The sequence below is a fragment of the Artemia sp. Qi Xiang Cuo genome, chromosome 9, assembly GCF_049724085.1.
Source record: "Artemia sp. Qi Xiang Cuo chromosome 9, ASM4972408v1, whole genome shotgun sequence".
Taxonomy (NCBI): Eukaryota; Metazoa; Arthropoda; class Branchiopoda; order Anostraca; family Artemiidae; genus Artemia; species Artemia sp. Qi Xiang Cuo.
In genome coordinates this window covers 72,088,482-72,106,778 of record NC_142802.1, presented here as the reverse complement: position 1 = coordinate 72,106,778, position 18,297 = coordinate 72,088,482, and the positions used below count along the sequence as shown (strand labels likewise).

At 34.7% G+C, this 18,297-nt stretch overlaps 1 protein-coding gene across 1 annotated transcript in view; it reads right to left on the bottom strand.

Annotated features, from left to right (window-relative positions):
- The window catches only part of LOC148949004 (potassium voltage-gated channel protein Shaw-like), a 101,901-nt gene extending 88,217 nt beyond the window's left edge, over positions 1-13,684 (bottom strand). Inside the window, exons 1-2 of the mRNA XM_089095084.1 lie at positions 13,626-13,684; positions 2,426-2,834 (exon numbers count right to left, since the gene is read on the bottom strand). Of these exons, the coding sequence (XP_088951210.1) occupies positions 2,426-2,752 (327 nt within the window). The 5' untranslated portion in view covers positions 2,753-2,834; positions 13,626-13,684. The remainder of the gene's footprint in view (positions 1-2,425; positions 2,835-13,625) is intronic.
- Positions 13,685-18,297: the final 4,613 nt, after the last annotated feature.

The window sequence follows — 18,297 nt, the reverse complement described above, 5'->3', positions numbered from 1 at the left end:
CCGACCCTCTCCTACCCCCCCCAACCCGAAAAAAACACCGCTGAAAAAGACTGTATACTACACAAAAAAAAAAACAATAAGTTAACATTGAGTAAAGTTCATAACTTTCAGCCCTCCCCTGGGGACTTTGGGGGATCAAGTCATCCTAAAAGACATTTTTATCATATTTTCGACCATGCTGAACAAAATGGCTAGCTCAAAATTTTGATCGGGTGACTTTGGGAAAAAAATGAGCGTGGGAGGGGGCCTAGTTGCCCTCCATTTTTTTTTTGTGACTTAAAAATGGCACTATAACTATTAATGTCCGTTAAAATGAGTCCTCTCACGTTATTTTAGGACCATTGGGTCGATACTATCATCCCTGGGAACAAAAACAAAAACAAAAAAACAAATGAACACGCATCCGTCATCTTTATTCTGGCAAAATATGCAAACTTACAAATTTTTTTAGATAGGTGCTTGAAGTCTCTATAGCAGGGTTTTCGAATACGCTTAATCTGATGGTGTGATTTATATTATGTTTCTATAACTTTTAAGGGGTCTTTCCCCCTTTTTTCGAAAATCAGCCAAATTTTCTCAGGCGCGTAACTTTTGATGAGTAGCACTAAACTTGATGAAAGTTATATATTTGAAATCAGCATTGAAGTCTGATTCTTTTGATATATCTATTAGTATCAAAAACCCGTTTTCTTGAGTTTTGCTTACCATTCAGGCAGGTCGCTCCTTACTTACAGTTCGTTACCACGAACTGTTTGATCAGGAGTTAACCAGTGTTGTGTTCTATTCCCATTTACAGGGATAATTTTGATTAACTTTGCTCTAATTACCACGGCAAAAACTATGCCTGGAATCAAATGGAAAGATAGAACTCTCCTAGACTTGAGAGCTCAGGTTTTGAGAGTTCATGGTGTAAGAATAGGTTTAAAAATAAATCTTGAAAAGACTAAGTCGCTTGGAGTAGGAATAAATGAAGGTGAAGAGCTGATGCCGGGTAACGGGAAGATCAATTAAGTGATTAGCTTTACTTATCCAGGCAAAATTATTAGTGAAGATGGTGGATGCAGTGAAAATCATAAAAAGTGGGCCTATTGTACGGCCCTGGGTATTTTTTCACAGTTTGAGAAAGTTTAGAAGAATAGGAAGATACGTCTGGGAGCCAAGATCTGAACATTGGAAGCTCCACTGGTGACACTAGTCAATTATGGTTCTGAGAAGTGGGTACTTCGGAAGATTCAATAAAACAAAACAAGTTTTTTCAACTGAAAGTAAGAAGCAACATTAAAACTTACAATGAACAGAAATTATTACATATATGAGGGGGTTGTTCCTCCTCAACACCACGCTCTTTACGCTAAAGGTTTTCCTAGTACTTTTAAAAACAGTTTCTTATTATTCTAATTAAAAGAACATAGTGTTTCAGGAGTCTTTCTTAAAAAATTTGGACAGAATTCAAACTTTAGCGCAAAGAGTGAGGTGTTGAGGAGGAGCAACCCCCCTTAAATTTTAATGTTGCTCCTTACTTTCAGATTGAAAACATTTTTTTATTTAATTTCTGATCGTTTTTTTAATGCCTGGAAATCTGGCTACACCTCACAGGAAAAATCCTTCCTCTCCACAGATTTATTCTCTAGACAATTCAATCCTGGTAAAAATTTACCCTGGACACTTACCCTAAACATCTCCACGCTTAAAATTGAATTGGCAAAGAGAAGGCAAGACATAAGAAGAATTTTGTATAGGAATTATGGCAAATTCCCCGAGGGTAAAATTTCCCCTGAAAATTGATCCCCTACAAACTTCCTTCCCCATGGAAAACTCTCCCCTTGGAAAATCTCACCAGTGGAAAATCCAACCAGCAGAAAATTAGCCCCCTCATCCAAAAAATGTATGCATACTTCCCAATAACAAATACTTCATGCAAACAATGGTAAAATTTTGGAACTTAAAGACCTTTCCCCAAGACCTATGGGTGGTCTTGATGCATCCAAAGGCATAGTTATTCGGCCTTTCAACTATGCTGAACAAAATGGCTATCTAAAATTTTTGATAGGACGATTTTTATAAGAAAGGAGCATGGGAGGGGCCTAGTTAAAAGGGACACTAGACATTTAAAAGAGTCACTATAACTTTCAATTTCCGTTCGAATGAGCCCTCTTCCGATGTCTTAGGACCACTGGGTCGATACGATCACGCCTAGAAAAACAAAAAAAACTTTTTCGAAGCCTAAAAAATTCAATTGCTACAAATTATATTCTCCTTCTTTCTGTCCTTTTTTTTATTAGCTGGATGTGGAACGGTAATAAAGAGGTGAATATCTCTGAAAATGTGAGTACATTGATATTCACAGTACTGGATATTATTTTGTGTCAAAATATAGCCTATAGGCTAGGCATTAGTTTTTTTTTTTTTTTTTTTTTTACTTTACCTGTGTGTAAGTCATCCAAAAGCAGGGTTCAACTTGATTCGAGTCTAAGCCCCAGAATTCCAGTTCTTCTTCAAATAGTGGACCACAGACATCCGTTGGGTAATGCAACTTACCAGTTCGATAATAATTCAATACTTGTGCAAAAACTCCCGGATGACGATCGAAAAAATATTCGTTCAATATCGGATCATAATTTGCGAGTGCCTCAGTAAGCCTTGATAAACGCGTGGCAGGAATTTTTTTCAATGTGGCCTTATAAGTTTCATGTCGAATGCCACCACAGTTTAGAACCACACGGTTCTCAGAATCCATATTGAGTAGATTCATGCTGCCGTAAAAGGTCTCTTTTTTTAATATTCTTCTTCTTCTAAATATCCATTGACCTTCTTCTTTCAAACATTCTCATAATCTACAAAAAAGAATTATAAAATAGAATGGATTTTAATTGAAAAGGTTCCCAAATTTTGCTGAATTCTAGGAAATACAATCTATGGATGTCAAAAAGAACAATTCCCATTCTATTGTTTCCTCTAGGAAAGGGAAGAACTAAGGAAAATAAATTTTAACATCAAATTGATCATTGAAAAGATGCTACATTTCAGCGGAATCATTGTAAAAGCTTAAACATTACCTAGGCCTCAAAAATTTACACTTTTTTTGGAAAATAAACAATAATTCATGGCCAACACGAAGAGAAATTTTTCTGGCACTGGTTTGAGATTTGTTTAGTATTTGAATGTTAATTAACCACAATTAAGACTTTGTCTTTTTACCTTTTAATGTGCTTTCATTTTACTTTTTAATGTTTTTTCAGAATTAAGGTTACCCAATCAAGTTCTACATATAAGACACTGTATATAAATAATATAACAGTAAGATCACAGGTCAGTGATTTTTGGCACTACATCCTCGGCGTGTACAAGCAGCTCCTCCCATTTAATCTGTCATTAGCGGGTCAGTGTACAATGTTGAAGCAAAATTTTGCGTTCAAGAGAAACCTGAATTGTCTACCCGTGATAAAAATCGAATGTCGCTTATGTTTATAGCTGTTTAAATGTTGTTCGGAGCACTTGCATCTCGGTCCGGGTTTGTATAATGGTTGAGATAGGTAATGATTGTACTGTATTATATCTATATACAGTGATATAAGAGGACGATTTTTTTTCGAGACGGATAATGACGGATGCATGTTTATTTGGTTTTTTTTTCACCAAGGGAAATATTATCGAACAAATTGACCTAGAACATCAAAAGAAGTCCAAATGGAACAGAAATATAAAGTTCTAGTTTTCATCTTAAAAAAATTCTTCTTATTTGGCGGTAGCCCTCCTCATATTTAGGGCAACTTTTGTGTAGGGTATTCAAACAAAGACAAATTCAATAAAAAAGCCTTCTTCAAATGAAAGTAAAGAGTGGACATTAAATATCAAATAGAACAGAAATTACTTCATATATTAGGAGTTTTGTCCCATCCTCAACTCTCACCTTATAATTCTAAAGTTTGAATATCTTTCTCCAATGCTTTAACACCGAATTTTCGAACACAAGGGAAGTTGGAATAGGACAAGAAATATTTTCTTGCTGGTGCCCATTTGGTCATAAGAATAAAATTTTCAGTTAAATTTTTTTAAAGGCAATCGGCAAAGAAAATACTTGCAACTACCCGCTAACTACATTTGTTGCACTTACTAGTGCTGTCACTAAAGCCTTATATAAAATTTCAGCGTGAAGAACGGAGGTGCATATACGGACTAATTTCTTTTTGCTCTGATTTTCAATGTCACTTTTGCGTTCACTTGAAAACAAGTAATTTTTTTAGTTTAATAACCAAAAGAATAACGGACACAGCTCTATAAAATTCAGTTATGGTTAAACATTCATGCGAAACATATTCGTTATTTCATTAGTTGATATGTCAGTTTTCGTCAGTTCTCGTTACTCCAAACATACTCCAAACGTTACTCCAAACGTTACACCAAACATACTCGTTATTTCATTAGTTGATATGTTAGTCTTCGTCAGTTCTTGTTACTCCAAACATACTCCAAACGTTACTCCAAACGTTACACCAAACATACTCGTTATTTCATTAGTTGATATGTCAGTCTTCGTCAGTTCTCGTTACTCCAAACATACTCCAAAGGTTACACCAAACATACTCGTTATTTCATTAGTTGACATGTTAGTCTTCGTCAGTTCTCGTTACTCCAAACATACTCCAAACGTTACACCAAACATACTCGTTATTTCATTAGTTGATATGTCAGTCTTCGTCAGTTCTCGTTACTCCAAACATACTCCAAACGTTACTCCAAACGTTACACCAAACATACTCATTATTTCATTAGTTGATATGTTAGTCTTCGTCAGTTCTCGTTACTCCAAACATACTTCAAATGTTACTCCAGACGTTACACCAAACATACTCGTTATTTCATTAGTTGATATGTCATTCTTCGTCAGTTCTCCTTAGTCTAAAATCAGTAAAGTTAACACTAAACCGTATTACTTTTGTATCATATTTTGACAGCTGACTAGAAATAGGCAAGGTAATAGAATGTAGAGCTGCTGAAGTGCTTATTCTTTTTTCGATACCTTTCAATTAATTCAATTAAATTTATTTAAACAAAAACAATTCTAAAAATGAACCCAATAATAATATGTATACGTTAAGATATACTGTTTATTAACATAAAAACAAAAAATTGAAATTTAAAAATATAAAAAAAAAAGAAAATACAGACAATAATAGAACACCATGATCAATTACTTTACATTTATTAACAATGTAGATATTTATAATATCAAAGTTTAGTAACATTGTTATACACCGTGCGACAAATTGTGGATAGCTAAATACTAGGGGGTATCATATTCCATTGAAGTATAGATTTATAAATGGGAGATCGCTGGGCGGAGCTAGAGACACACTTGGGGACAATAAAGGAACGGTTGGATGAACGGAGACATAGGCCTTCAGAATTATTGCAATTAAAATAAGATAATAATTGGGAAGGAAGGTTTTTATGGTAAGCGGAGTATGCAAGGGATAAATTTAATTTTTTAATAATTTGTTCAAAAGGAATAATACCAAAATCAGAGAACAAGTCCTGGGTGGGATATAGTCGGGGCAGCCGAAAAACTGCTTTGATGGCACGGTTTTGGGCAGTTTTTTATTTATTGGTAACTGAGAGATAAGTGTTGCCCCAAACAGATCCGCAGAATGAGATATATGGGTAAATAAAATAGTAATAAAGGGTGACAAGGATATCAGAGGGAAGAAAATTATTCACACGATTAATCATACTTACCTGTCGCAAAATTATGGCTCTGATGCAGGATACATGAGTTGCAAATGATAGGGAGGAGTCTATGTGGACATCAAGAAACTTGGCAACGTCGACCTATGGGAGGAGATTGGTGGAATATTTTAGGTCAAGTGCTTGTTGAGCTTCATTTTTTTTGTAAGGGATTCGAAATAATACAACCTGACTTTTATTGCTGTTAATGGTCATGCACATAACGAGAGACCATTCCTGTACCATCCAGAATAATTTGAGCAGAGGTGACGACGGATGGTAAATTAGGGCCGGTGATGAAAAAGTTGGTATCGTCAGCAAAAAGTGCTGGGTGCACTGATGGACCCAGGCCTGTAACCAAATCATTAATATAAAGGAGAAAAAGTTTTGGACCGAGAACAGAGCCCTGCGGGACGCCCCTCTGGACAGGTAGGGGATACGAAGTCGTGCCGCCCAGACTCTCACTCTGTATCTTTACCAGAGAGATAGGAGTCGAACCATGAGGGAGGATTTCCACGAATTCCTATGTTCTTAAGTTTACTTAATAGAACACTGTGATCAACCATGTCCAAGGCCTTAGAAAAATCTACAAATTAGCCAATTACAGTATTTTTATGGTCAGGTTGGGAACGGATTAACTGTATGGCGTCGATTGGTGCAAGAGCAGTTGAAAGTTAGGAACGGAAGCCATATTGATGAGAATTAACGAATCTGAAGGATTAATCCCAAATAAAAAGGAAGAAAGACGTCGGAAAATAATTCTCTCAAGCACTTTGGATACAACTGGGAAAAGTGAGATTGGACGATAATTACGTATCTCAGACGGATCGGACGGCCTTTCGTGTCAATCAAGGTAGTCTGTGTTTATCTAATTATGCAATGGTAGACTCCATTGATCATAGACAGGTTATCTGTGTGAACAATTGTCTCAAAAATATTTTAAAATAAAATTCTAATATACTTCTTACTCACACCGAGGACGTCAGATGTACTACTATTAAAGAGAGAGTCGATAACTTGAAGCACCTCATTACTATCAGTTGGAGAGAAAAACATGGATCTGGGATTCTTGCTAGGGTGTACTGACTCAGAGGGGGGACAGGAGTTAGCATTTGGAACATTGGTGAAATAATTATTAAAATCATCCGGTACTGAAATTGGGTCAATTAATCTGCCACTGATGTCCTTAAGGTTAATAGGTATAGATCTTGAATTCCTTTTTTTTGAAAGAATTTCATTTATTGTTGACCAAATTTTTTGCAAGTTCCCTTTGCAGTGAGCTATTTTTGAATAGTAATAATTTTTGTTTTGCTTCACGGATGAGTTTGGTAAATAAGTTTTTGTAATTTTTATAATTAGTTAGGTCAGTAACGCAACTTGTTTTGCAAGCCAACTTATATAGGTTATTTTTACAATATGAATAGATTATCAGGCTATTGGACATCCAGGTGGGTATATATTTATATTGTCGGTGTTTATTAATATTAGGATAGGTTAAACTGATTAGATGTCTGCTATACTGTGATATACCGAATTTGGATGAACCTAGTTCATAGGACAAGAAAAAGTTTATTAGACGATCCGTAACTCAATGCAGATTAATACTATAACCTAGCATTGTCAACGACGGGATCGGCGTTCTAGGGTGTGTGATAGTTGGTTGGAAGGGTAGCGAGAGATAGATTGGAAAGTGGTCTGACAGGTCAGAGAATATTATTTTGGAGGACAGGTGATTTCCCAGGGAAGTGAATACAAAAATATTATCAACGACAGTAGTGGTAGACCTCTTATGTTCAACTCTAGTAGGAAAAAAGATTGTTGGCAGAAGACCACTTGAGGAAAATGTTTCAAAGAAGGTATCACAATCATTATTACTGCTAACATTTAGTAAATTACAATTAAAGTCCCCAAAAACTATTTCATTCTTTTGGTGTAAATTAATAAAACTAGAAAAGTAATCAAAAAGATTACAAAGAATATTTATAGGAACTGAGGGTGGCTTATAAAACAATGAAAAAATAAAAGAATTGTCGTCAACTCTTATATCAACAATTATTGAACAAATGCATCTTTTATTTACAGGTTGCGAGAATAAGGATTCACAGTCCAATAGCCGGGTGAATTTTAGACTTGACCGGATGTAAAGAGAAATGCGACCAGAGGACTTAGTCAAATTTCTTTCGATATGAATAGCTTGAAAGCCAGGGAGGGAAAATTCATTAGTATCATCAATTTCTGAAAGGCACGTCTCCGTTATTCCAATTACGTCGAAAGGGCAGTAACCGTTAATTAAAATTAAATCTTTAAAATTAGTCCACTAATCTCTTATGCTTTTGATGTTAAAGAAGATTATATTAAGTTTTGTCTCTTCCATTAGATTAGGTTTTACAATTTTTACAAAATCAAAAGTGTCGAGATATTCACAGCTAATATGGCTTAAGGGGCTATCAGGGCTATCTAAAGGGTTGTTGCGCAAATTATTTTGGTCATCGTAATAGTTAAAAACAACATTATTGCACAGTGATAATTTCGTGAGAAACGCAAAATCTTGCATAGTATGCATTTAAAAATCCATTATGATCGAAGTCTCATCGTTTGCTTGATTTGAATACTAAAATTCTTCTTCAGCCGATGAATTATCGTTGGTGGAACTTTTGGACTGGGATGTAAAGTTTGCTGTTTTTTTATTAGATTCATTGCCTTTTACTAGGGCAATGGCACCGATTTGATTTGCAGTTAAGTCAACAGGCTTAACTAGTTTCGATGTGGAATCTATGTCCTTTTTGATGGAAGATAGTTGAGCTATAGCTGTTTGCAAGATGTCATCACCAAGGAGTTTGGTGATAGTTTTCTTCTTGAGAATATTTTTGGTTTCTCCTGGTTCATTACTAACCACAATGCAGTGACTGACTGGGAGAGAGGGTGCAAGTCGTTGCCATTCTTGGCAACGGTCGGAAGACTCTTTTGGGAGGCACAATGATGAAGTCCACTTAGGTCAGGGATAGGGTTACTGAGTGACGCCTTGGGAATGAAGATTGTTTGCCTCTTTAGGAAATGATACTGTATTTGCATCTTCTACAACAACTGTTGCTTGGCTTCTACTGGGTCGATGGGATGTGGGTTGCCGAGGGATTCTTGCAGCTACAACTGAGTAGGGTAGGTTCATTTTATCCGATGTTCTAAGGATTACGACGTGTTTTCTCACACTTAAGGCAAGACGGATGGAACTGTTTGCAGTGTTTTTTGCTGTGGCCGTGGGCCAGACAAGTTGAGCATTGTAGGGGCTTAGGCTTATAAATCTTATAAAAAAGGGACATACCGTAAAAGAATATTTCTCTGTTTAGCTCAACTTTGTAGGAAATGAGGATTGAACGGCTTGGGTGAAGAACTCCTTCTTTGTTTAAACTGAGTGTTATGGCATTTTAATGATTTATGAGCCTGCCATATTAATATGTGATTTCGGTGTGGAGGTCCGCAACTTGGAAACTGTTAAAATTAGAGTACATAAGATATGTGTTTTAAATTTCATCATTTTTTTTTGTAGCTAAAGATTAAGCGAAATAAATAATTCAATATCTTGAATTTGAAATGATATTATATAAAACCTGAGAATAAGCCAAGAGAACATAAATCTACTATTCCTGCTTGAAAACAAGTTCAAAATTTACCTTGGCGATCAGAAAAACAGCTTTTCTAATTTGCATTATTCGATCTTTTGAAAAGGGTTGGCCATTGATTTTCTTGATTGAGACAGTATAATAATTAGGGTAATCTGATCTACTAGTTTCTGGGACATTTGAAGGGAGGGGTTGCACTATCACTGGCGATCGAGTTTCATCCTTTTTCTTCTTTTTTCCAGGCGTCTCACCTCTTTCATTAGAGTTAGTTGTGGCTAATGCCTGAATTCCTGACAGGTGGCTAACTGTTTTTGACCGCGTACTTGGGGGGGGGGGTTCTAGAAAGAGTTTTAGAAGTAGGTTGGAAGGGCGACTGGCCAAGGGTTTCAGTGGGAGTATCCTTCTCGGGTGGTAGCCTTGGGGGCTGCTTTTTTCCCGACATTTTTTCTGACGAGACACTACAGATTCACGAACTGTTAATCAGTCTTAATTCAAAGTTACTTGACCAATAGTAAATATTCAGTTATGGAACTAAATTATTCACTATGATAAATAATAACTCACGTTGTGTGAAGTGAACAATCCCTCACAATTAAATCCACAAGTTAATTGCGCAATCTAACACAGTACAGTACAAAAGATAATCCGATTAGGTTCATAAGTTAGTTCCTTTTAGTTCAGATACTAAACTCATACTGACATTTCTCTTAATGATTCAACCACAGCTTTCTTTTTTTTGGGGGGGGAGGAGGGGGTAAGGTCTTCCCACAAATTATAGGATACGATTATTTCAAAAGATTTTCCCAGTGGTGGCAGTAAAGTTTTCAAGCTTGGGCAAGGAGCTAAGCATCCCCTGTATGCGACAAGAAGAAGTGAAGAAGTTTTTTGTGAAGCACAAAAAATATACTTTTGGGCCATTATTGGGTAAAGGCCTATCATACTAATATTGGGGTGGGGATAAACTCTAAGTGAGTGAAGATAAAATTTTGATTAAGCCCACAAAACATTCATAATGGTATTTATAAAATTTTTACCAAAAACAATCTGCAAGTCTTCTGGTTTCCCATATACAATAAAGTTTGCGCAATTGAATTACTAATTAAAAGTAAAAAGGGAATGTAACCAAAAAATCGAAAGTACAGATTCTATGTCTTCAAATTTACGGAGGATTTCGGTTTGAGACAGATCCCACTTTCTTTATCCAGAATGAAGGAAAACCTTTCTCTGGCTTTTTTATTCTCTCCTAATAACCCTCTCTTTTGAAAGAAATTCTCGAGTGAGTTTCAGAACTCGTGTCTTCTGACAATTTGGAATATCTAGTTTTTTTTTAACCTTTTAAAAAATATTTTAAAATATAGATTCCTTGAAGAGTCGCAGTTACGATGAACGCTATCAATGAGAAGAATAAGGGGAAATAGATAAGTAAGTCCTCAAAACTTCTTTGAAATTTAAGATACAAATATGAAACAACAAAACAAAATGGGTCAAGTCACAATTGGAAAAATACTATATTCACTTTCCTACATCGGAATGTCACAATTAATTAGAATTCTTTTACAAAGTGGAATGGATAGATAAAACAAAATATTTTTGTGAGGATTCTTATAGTGTCAGGCAGCTAAAAACTTTGAGTCTGATGTTCCATTAGTCCATTGACTTAGGATTTTGTTTTCTAGACTAATTCTAAAAGATGTTTTCAAATTTTTTCTTTCAAAGAAAAGTAAAGAGCCAAATTAAAACCTAAGACAAGCAGAAATAAATTCCTATAATGGTTCGAAATTAAACACAACAGAAACTACTACCAATGAATAATTGAAACCCATAACACAGAAAAATATCATAAATAATCACATCACAAAAACGATAGCAAATACCTCTCTGGATGAATAAATAACTCCTGAAATGAAAAATAAAGATGGATAATCAAGTCAAACTGGAAACGAACAGAAATTACCGCAAATAGGAATATGGCTACTACCAGCTTAACCTTCAAAAGTTTCAGAACCTTCCAATCCTGTTTTATATAATTCCTATTCATTTTAAGTCTAAATTACTGCAGGACTTAATTTCGGATCGTAATAGGTTTCAATATGGCTCTTTACTTATGTTTGATAAATTTCTCTTTTCGATTTGTTTTTAAATCAATGCAACTAAGGATTTTGTTTCAAACCAAAAATTTTGCCAAATCCCCGGGCTCACCTAGGTCTTTGTTTTGATTAAAAAAAAAAGTTTTTTTTTTACTGAAACTAAGGAGCGATATTAAAACTTAACACGAACCAAAATTATTCCGTATATGAAAGGGGCTATCCCCTCCTCAACGCCTTGTTCTTTACGCTAAAGTTTTTTATTGTTTAAAAAATAGAGTTGTGAGAAAGAGTCAGACTTTAGCGAAAGAACAAGGAGTTGATGAGGAGACAGCCCCTTTCATATACGGAATAATTTCTGTTCGTTTTAAGTTTTAATGTCGCTCCTTACTTTCAGTTAAAAAACTTGTTTTTTTTATTTAATATCTGAAGGTTTTTGAATTAATACAGGTTTTGATTTTGGCTCACCGTACATGGATAATTAAAACTCAGAAGATTGAAGGTATGCGTATTCATAGCAATATCCCTTCCCCCATGAAAACTTCCTCCATGAAAAGATCCTCCCATGTAACCTCCGACCCCCCCCCTGCACTACCAGAACAAGTCCCCCCTGAAAACGTTTGTGTGCTTCCCAATAACCAATTCTATATGTAAACATTGGGCGAAGTTCATAACTTGCAGCCCTTTCCCCGGGGACTGTGGTGGATTAAATTATTCTAAAAGACATAGTTATTATATTTTTGACCATGCTGAACAAAATTACTATCTTAAAATTTTGATCGAGTGACTATGGGGAAAAATGAGCGTGGGAGGGGGCCTAGTTACCCTCCATTTTTTGGTCACTTAAAAAAGGCACTAGAACTTTTAATTTCCGTTCAAATGAGTCCTACTGCGATATTCTAGGACCTCTGGATCGATATGATCACCCCTGGAAAAAAAAACACAACAAAACAAAAAACAAATAAACACGCATCCGTGATCTTTCTTCTGGCAAAAAATACAAAATTTCACGTTTTTGCAGATAGCAGCTTGAAACCTCTACAGTAGGGAACTCTGATATGCTGAATCTGACGGTATTTTTACTAAGGTTCTGTAACTTTTAGGGGTTGTTTCCCCCTTTTTTCAAAAATAAGGCAAATTTTTTCAGGTGGGTTACTTTTGATGGGTACGATTAAACTTGATGAAACTTATGTATTTGAAATCAGCATACAAATCTGATTCTTTTGATGTATCTATTGGTATCAAAATTTCGTTTTTTAGAGTTTCGGTTACCATTGAGCCGGGTTACTCCTTACTTACAGTTCGTTACCACGAACTGTTTGAAAGGTTAGAGGAGTAGATTTAAATGCATAGAAGAATCTGGAGAAGCAATATTGCCATAGAAAACAATACTATAGACTATTACAGGATATGCTAAAATTATAATTTCATGGAGGTAGATTTTTAGGCCGCTCCTTACCCTCTTCCCACCGTAGAATGTCTTTGACTTTGATAAGCGAGTAGCCTGCTATCAATGTGATTCACATTGCAATGGACAGGTGCAATGGTGATGAATTCAAGCACTTTAGTTCTGCTTTAATATTTTTATTTTAATGAGATTGTTATACTTTATATAAAATCAAAGACAAGGAGGGTAAATACACAGTAACCTATGTCCCAAAGTATTTTCCTTCCTTTTTTCGAAAATTTTTTCGAAAATTTTAGCCCTAAATTTTTAGTCATTAATCAAATGGGAAACACAGCTTCGCTTGCTTCTCCTCCACCCCAATTATATATTAGATGCGTATTTATCTAATCTGCATTACCAATTAATTGACACTTAAGCCTTTTGGGGGGTTTGAGGAGCGACAACATCACTTCTATTTATGATAAGTTATGTTCTTAATTTTAGTATATGGCCGTTTAAGGTTCCATTTCCGCAATGTTAGCAATTTTGTATCGGTTTGACATCTTGCATAAGCTAATGTATGCTTGGATATACTTTTCATGGACATACCATTTTTTACTTTTAAAAAGCCGTAAGTCTCTCATGTTAGTTATTTCTTTGTTTTTCCATTCCACTCCGTTTACAATTACTCTATTCTTTTTATATTTAGAATATGATGTAATAAAAATATTCCAGGTAAAAAGAGGCAATATCGAAAAATACAATTACCTTAAATTAGCTAATTTTAGCACGAGATATTTGGAAAATACTCACAGAAATATTTGTTTGCTAAGCGAGAAATTCCTGTTTATAATTTTTTTTTTCATTCTAATAACTAAGGATCTACTCCCATACTAGAAATTTCTTCCTATCCCTGGGATCGGTTTGCTCACCTCGGTTGAGTGCGCAAGTATTACATCCTATCGGATTCAGTTGCCTTAGAAACGAAAGCTCAATTGTTATTCGGTTTTGTTTCCCTACATCAACATGTTAAGTAAGAATAACAGAATACTTCAGAAAAAGTGTAATGAGGAAATACAAGAAAAGAGAGTTTCTTTTGCGCTCACAAACACGAGAAGAGAAATATAAAGGAATCTTAGATCATTTTTCATTTTAGCGTCTCATATTGTTTCGGAAAAGATGAGCAGGCTTTAAAACGGAAGACTAACTGGATTCTACATGAAAACAATTGCTCAAAGTTGGTTTAGGAAATTAACGAGAGAAACAACTAGCAGAAAAATGTAAAATGAAAATTTCATAAAATAATCGCCCATACACCAAGAAATGTTTTCAAGTGAACTTCATTTCTTTCTCTTTTCTGTTTTCTTCTTCTGTCTCTCTCTTTCTCAAACCGTTCGTGGTAATGAACTTTAACGAAGGAGTGACAAATAGTAACCAAACTCTAAAAAAAGTAGTTTTGATAACAGTAAGTACATCAAAGGAATCAGATTTTTTATGGTGATTCCCAGCTTTTTTGGGGGGGGGGGGGGAGATAAAAAACTAGGAGATTAAATGATCTTGGTGAAAATTAAACCATCAAAACCACCACATAAGTAGACCCTATAATCGAAGTTAAAAAATAGATAAAATAAAAATAATTTTTAAATGATGTATAATGATATTAATTGATGAAAGCTCATCAATCCAAAATGTTACTATAGTTTTAATGTTTCTTTTCAATATTAAGTACAAAAGAAAATATTTGTCATAAAATTGGTTTTCAGTAAAGCGCCAGTGACGCAGTAGATTGGAGGTGATACCCAAACTCTTGTTTGTAGTGATTTTTGTTCGTTTCAAGCTTGATTTGTATTTTCAATTTAAGTTTCACTCGTTTTAAGATTTATTTATTAATTTACATGAATATCTATTGTGTGTTTGTTTGCATTGATTGTTAATTTAATTTCTGTTCGTTTTAAGTTTCATTTATACTTCAATAGGAAAATATTTTTTTTCGTTTTAAGCTTGATCTTTATATTCAACCTAAGCATTACTCGCTTTAAGATCTATTTTTTCATTTATGGTATTACTTGTTGGATGTTTTTTGCTGTGATTGTTTATTTAATTTCTGTTCGTTTTGGGTTTCATTTATTCTTTAATAGTAATTTCTGGTCGTTTTGAGTTTAATTTTTAACAGGTATGGTATTTGTATCTACTGAGCTTAAGTTTAAAATGACCTTTGCTTTTCTTTGAAAAACTTGTTTTTCGGAAAGTTTATTTTTAAATAATTCACTTAAAAAGGCCACTAGAACTTTTAATTTCTCGTTCGAATGAGCACTTGTGATACTCTAGGATTATTTATATATTTGGAATTAGTATAATAATCCAATTCTTTTGATGTCTTTATTGGTACCAAATTTTTTTTTTTTAGAATTTCGGTTGCTATTGATATTCAACCTAAGCATTACTCGCTTTAAGATCTATTTATTCATTTATGCTATTACTTGTTGGATGTTTTTTGCTATGATTGTTTATTTAATTTCTGTTCGTTTCGGGTTTCATTTATTCTTTAATAGTAATTTCTGGTCGTTTTTAGCTTGAATTTTAACAGGTATGTGTATCTGCTGGGCGTAAGTTTATAATGGCCTTTACTTTTCTTTGAAAAACTTATTTTTCAGAAAGTTTTTTTTTTAATTAATTCACTTAAAAAGGCAACTAGAACTTTTAATTTCCCGTTCGAATGAGCACTCTTTCGATGTTCTAGGGTTATTTATATATTTGGAATCAGTATAATAAGCCAATTCTTTTGATGTCTCAATTGGTACCAATTTTTTTTTTAGAATTTCGGTTACCATTAAGCTGGGTCACTCCTTACTTACAGTTTGCTACCACGAACTTTGTGATAAACCCAAAATTGCTCATACTATCAGGAATGAATATGAATATATATTAAACTCTAAATTTATATTTTTCGGTACGTTTAATTAATTTTGGTTATTAAAAAAAAAAAGTTTTTTTCCAATTGAAAATAATGAGCTACATCAAATATTAAGCGAACATAAACTATTACGTACATGAGGGGGGATCCTCCCTCCTTAATACCTAGATCTTCGGGGTAAAGCTTTTTAAGTATTTTCAGAAAATGCTTCTTATTGTTCTAATTAAAAAGCCCTTGTGTTTGAGGGGTCCTTATTAAAGAATTGGGATAAAAAGTCAAACTTTAGCGCAAAGAGCGAGGTATTGAGAAGTATGCAACCCCCTCATATTTTTAATAATTTCTATTCATTTTGTGTTCTGATGTTGCTCCTTACTTTCAGTTGAAAAAACTTGTATTTTATTTAATTTCTGATCGTCTTTTCAATAATGCTGGGAAATCCGGCTACCTCTCCGTGGGAAATTCCTATTCCCCATAAGAAATTCTTCCAAGGAAAGTTCCTCCCCCGTAAAATAATTCTTCTCCCATAGAACCCCCCCCCCCCAACCAGGAAAAGCTAGGATTCTGGCTGAAATTATTTTTTTACCACACTTTCATTTGAAAAAGACTTTAATATCTTATTGTTTTTCAAATAATGCCGAAATTCCTCTTCCCTGTGAAAATTCTCTTGCAAATCTTCCACCCCTAGTAGAAAATTGTTTTCGCCAAAAATTCCCCCTGGGGAATTTCTCACATAGAAAATACCCCTCCCATACGGAAAGACCCTGTAGACAATTGTAACCCGATGAACATTTCCCCCGGACATTTTCCCTTAACGTTTCCACATGTAAAATTGATGTGACAAAGAGAGAGCAAGACAAATAAAGATAATTTCGCATAGGAAATCTGGCAAATTTCCCCTGTGTAAAAGCTTTCCTGGAAAGTCCATCTCAGAAAACTTCCTTCCTCACATAAAATTCTTCCCGTGGAACATGCCCCCCCCCCCACCAGAAGAAAATTATCCCCTCCTCCCCGAAAAATGTGTGTATACTTCACAAAAATAAATACTCTACTTAAACTATGGTCAATTTTCCTGACTTACAGACCTTTCCCAAGGAGCTGCGGGAGGTCATGTTACACCCAACGGCATATTTATAGGTTTTTTCAACTATACTCACTAAAATGGCTATCTCAAAATTTTGATTGGGTGACTTTGAGGGGAAAGGGCGTGGGAGAGGGCCTAGTTGCCCTCTAATCTTTTTGGTCACTTAAAAAGGGCACGAGAACTTCTAATTTTCGTCAAAATGAACCCTCTCCGGATATGTAGGACTGTTGGTTTGATATGATTACCCCCAAAGAAAAAAAAGAAGAAAAAAACAAATAAACATGCAGCCGTGATCTTTATCTGGCAAAAAATACAAATTCCATATTTTTTAGATGGGAGCTTGAAACCTCTAAAATAGGGTTTCCCGGTGTGCTGAATCTGATGGTGTGATTTTCAGCAAGATTCTTGGATTTTTGAGAGGTGTTTTCCCCCTTTTTGAAAAATCTGGCAAAATTTTTCAGGCTCGTATCTTTTGAGAGGTAACACTAAACTTAATGGTTCTTAAATATTTGGAATCAGCCAATTCTGTTGATGCATCTATTGATAGCAAAATTCTATTTTTTAAAGTTTTGGTTAATATTGAGCCGTATCGCTGCTTACCAACAATGTTTGTGACATAATTATAGTATTCTAAATCAGTTTCCATCTAACCAACAAAAATACTAGAAAAACTGAAAAGAATGCATGTTTTTTTTCCAAATACACCTTCTCGATTTCTCAGGAACCAATTTTAATCGCCGTTTCTTCGTGCGATGATAAGTTTGAAATTTGTTGAGAGATCTTTTTGTGTTGAGTTTCTGCTCGACGAAACATTCCCTTTCTTCTGCTTATATTCTTAAGAGCTGACTGGAGGAAAGGCTCAAAAAAGAAACTGGCGAATGTAATCAAATGTACCAAAATGTAAAAGAAATTTTGGATTGTACCACAAAAATGTATGGTACAATCCAAAATTTCCGAGTACATTTTGGTATGTTTGATTCTGACATTAAGTCTCCGAATATATAGAATTGTACCAGGATATTTGAATTGCAACAGAAACAGTACAATCGTACAGGGCTAGGAACGCTGGTTTGAGCGTTTATGGAATGAGAATTCGTTTGAAAATTAATGTTAAGAAGACATGCTGAAATTGTGAGTCAATGAGGATAGAGAGGTGATTCTACACATCTGCTAAGTTGACTAAGCTAATAGCTGCACATCTCAGCTAGTATATATATTAATAATGATGGTGGATGTAGAGAAAGTTTACAAAGTGAAATAGCTGAGGTGCAGTTAGTTTTTTAGTCTTTAAAGGAAGTTTCAAAGAATACAAAAATAAGTGTCAGAACTAATATTAGGATACGGAAAGTCACATCAATGACATAGGGCAAGTACGTTTTTGAAACTTGAGTGGATCGAAAGACTAGTGATAGCTGAGGTGAATGTTTCAATGCTTGGAAATCAAAGAATAAGCTAAAGGAACTTGGGGCACAATCCTACAGTTGTAAGCT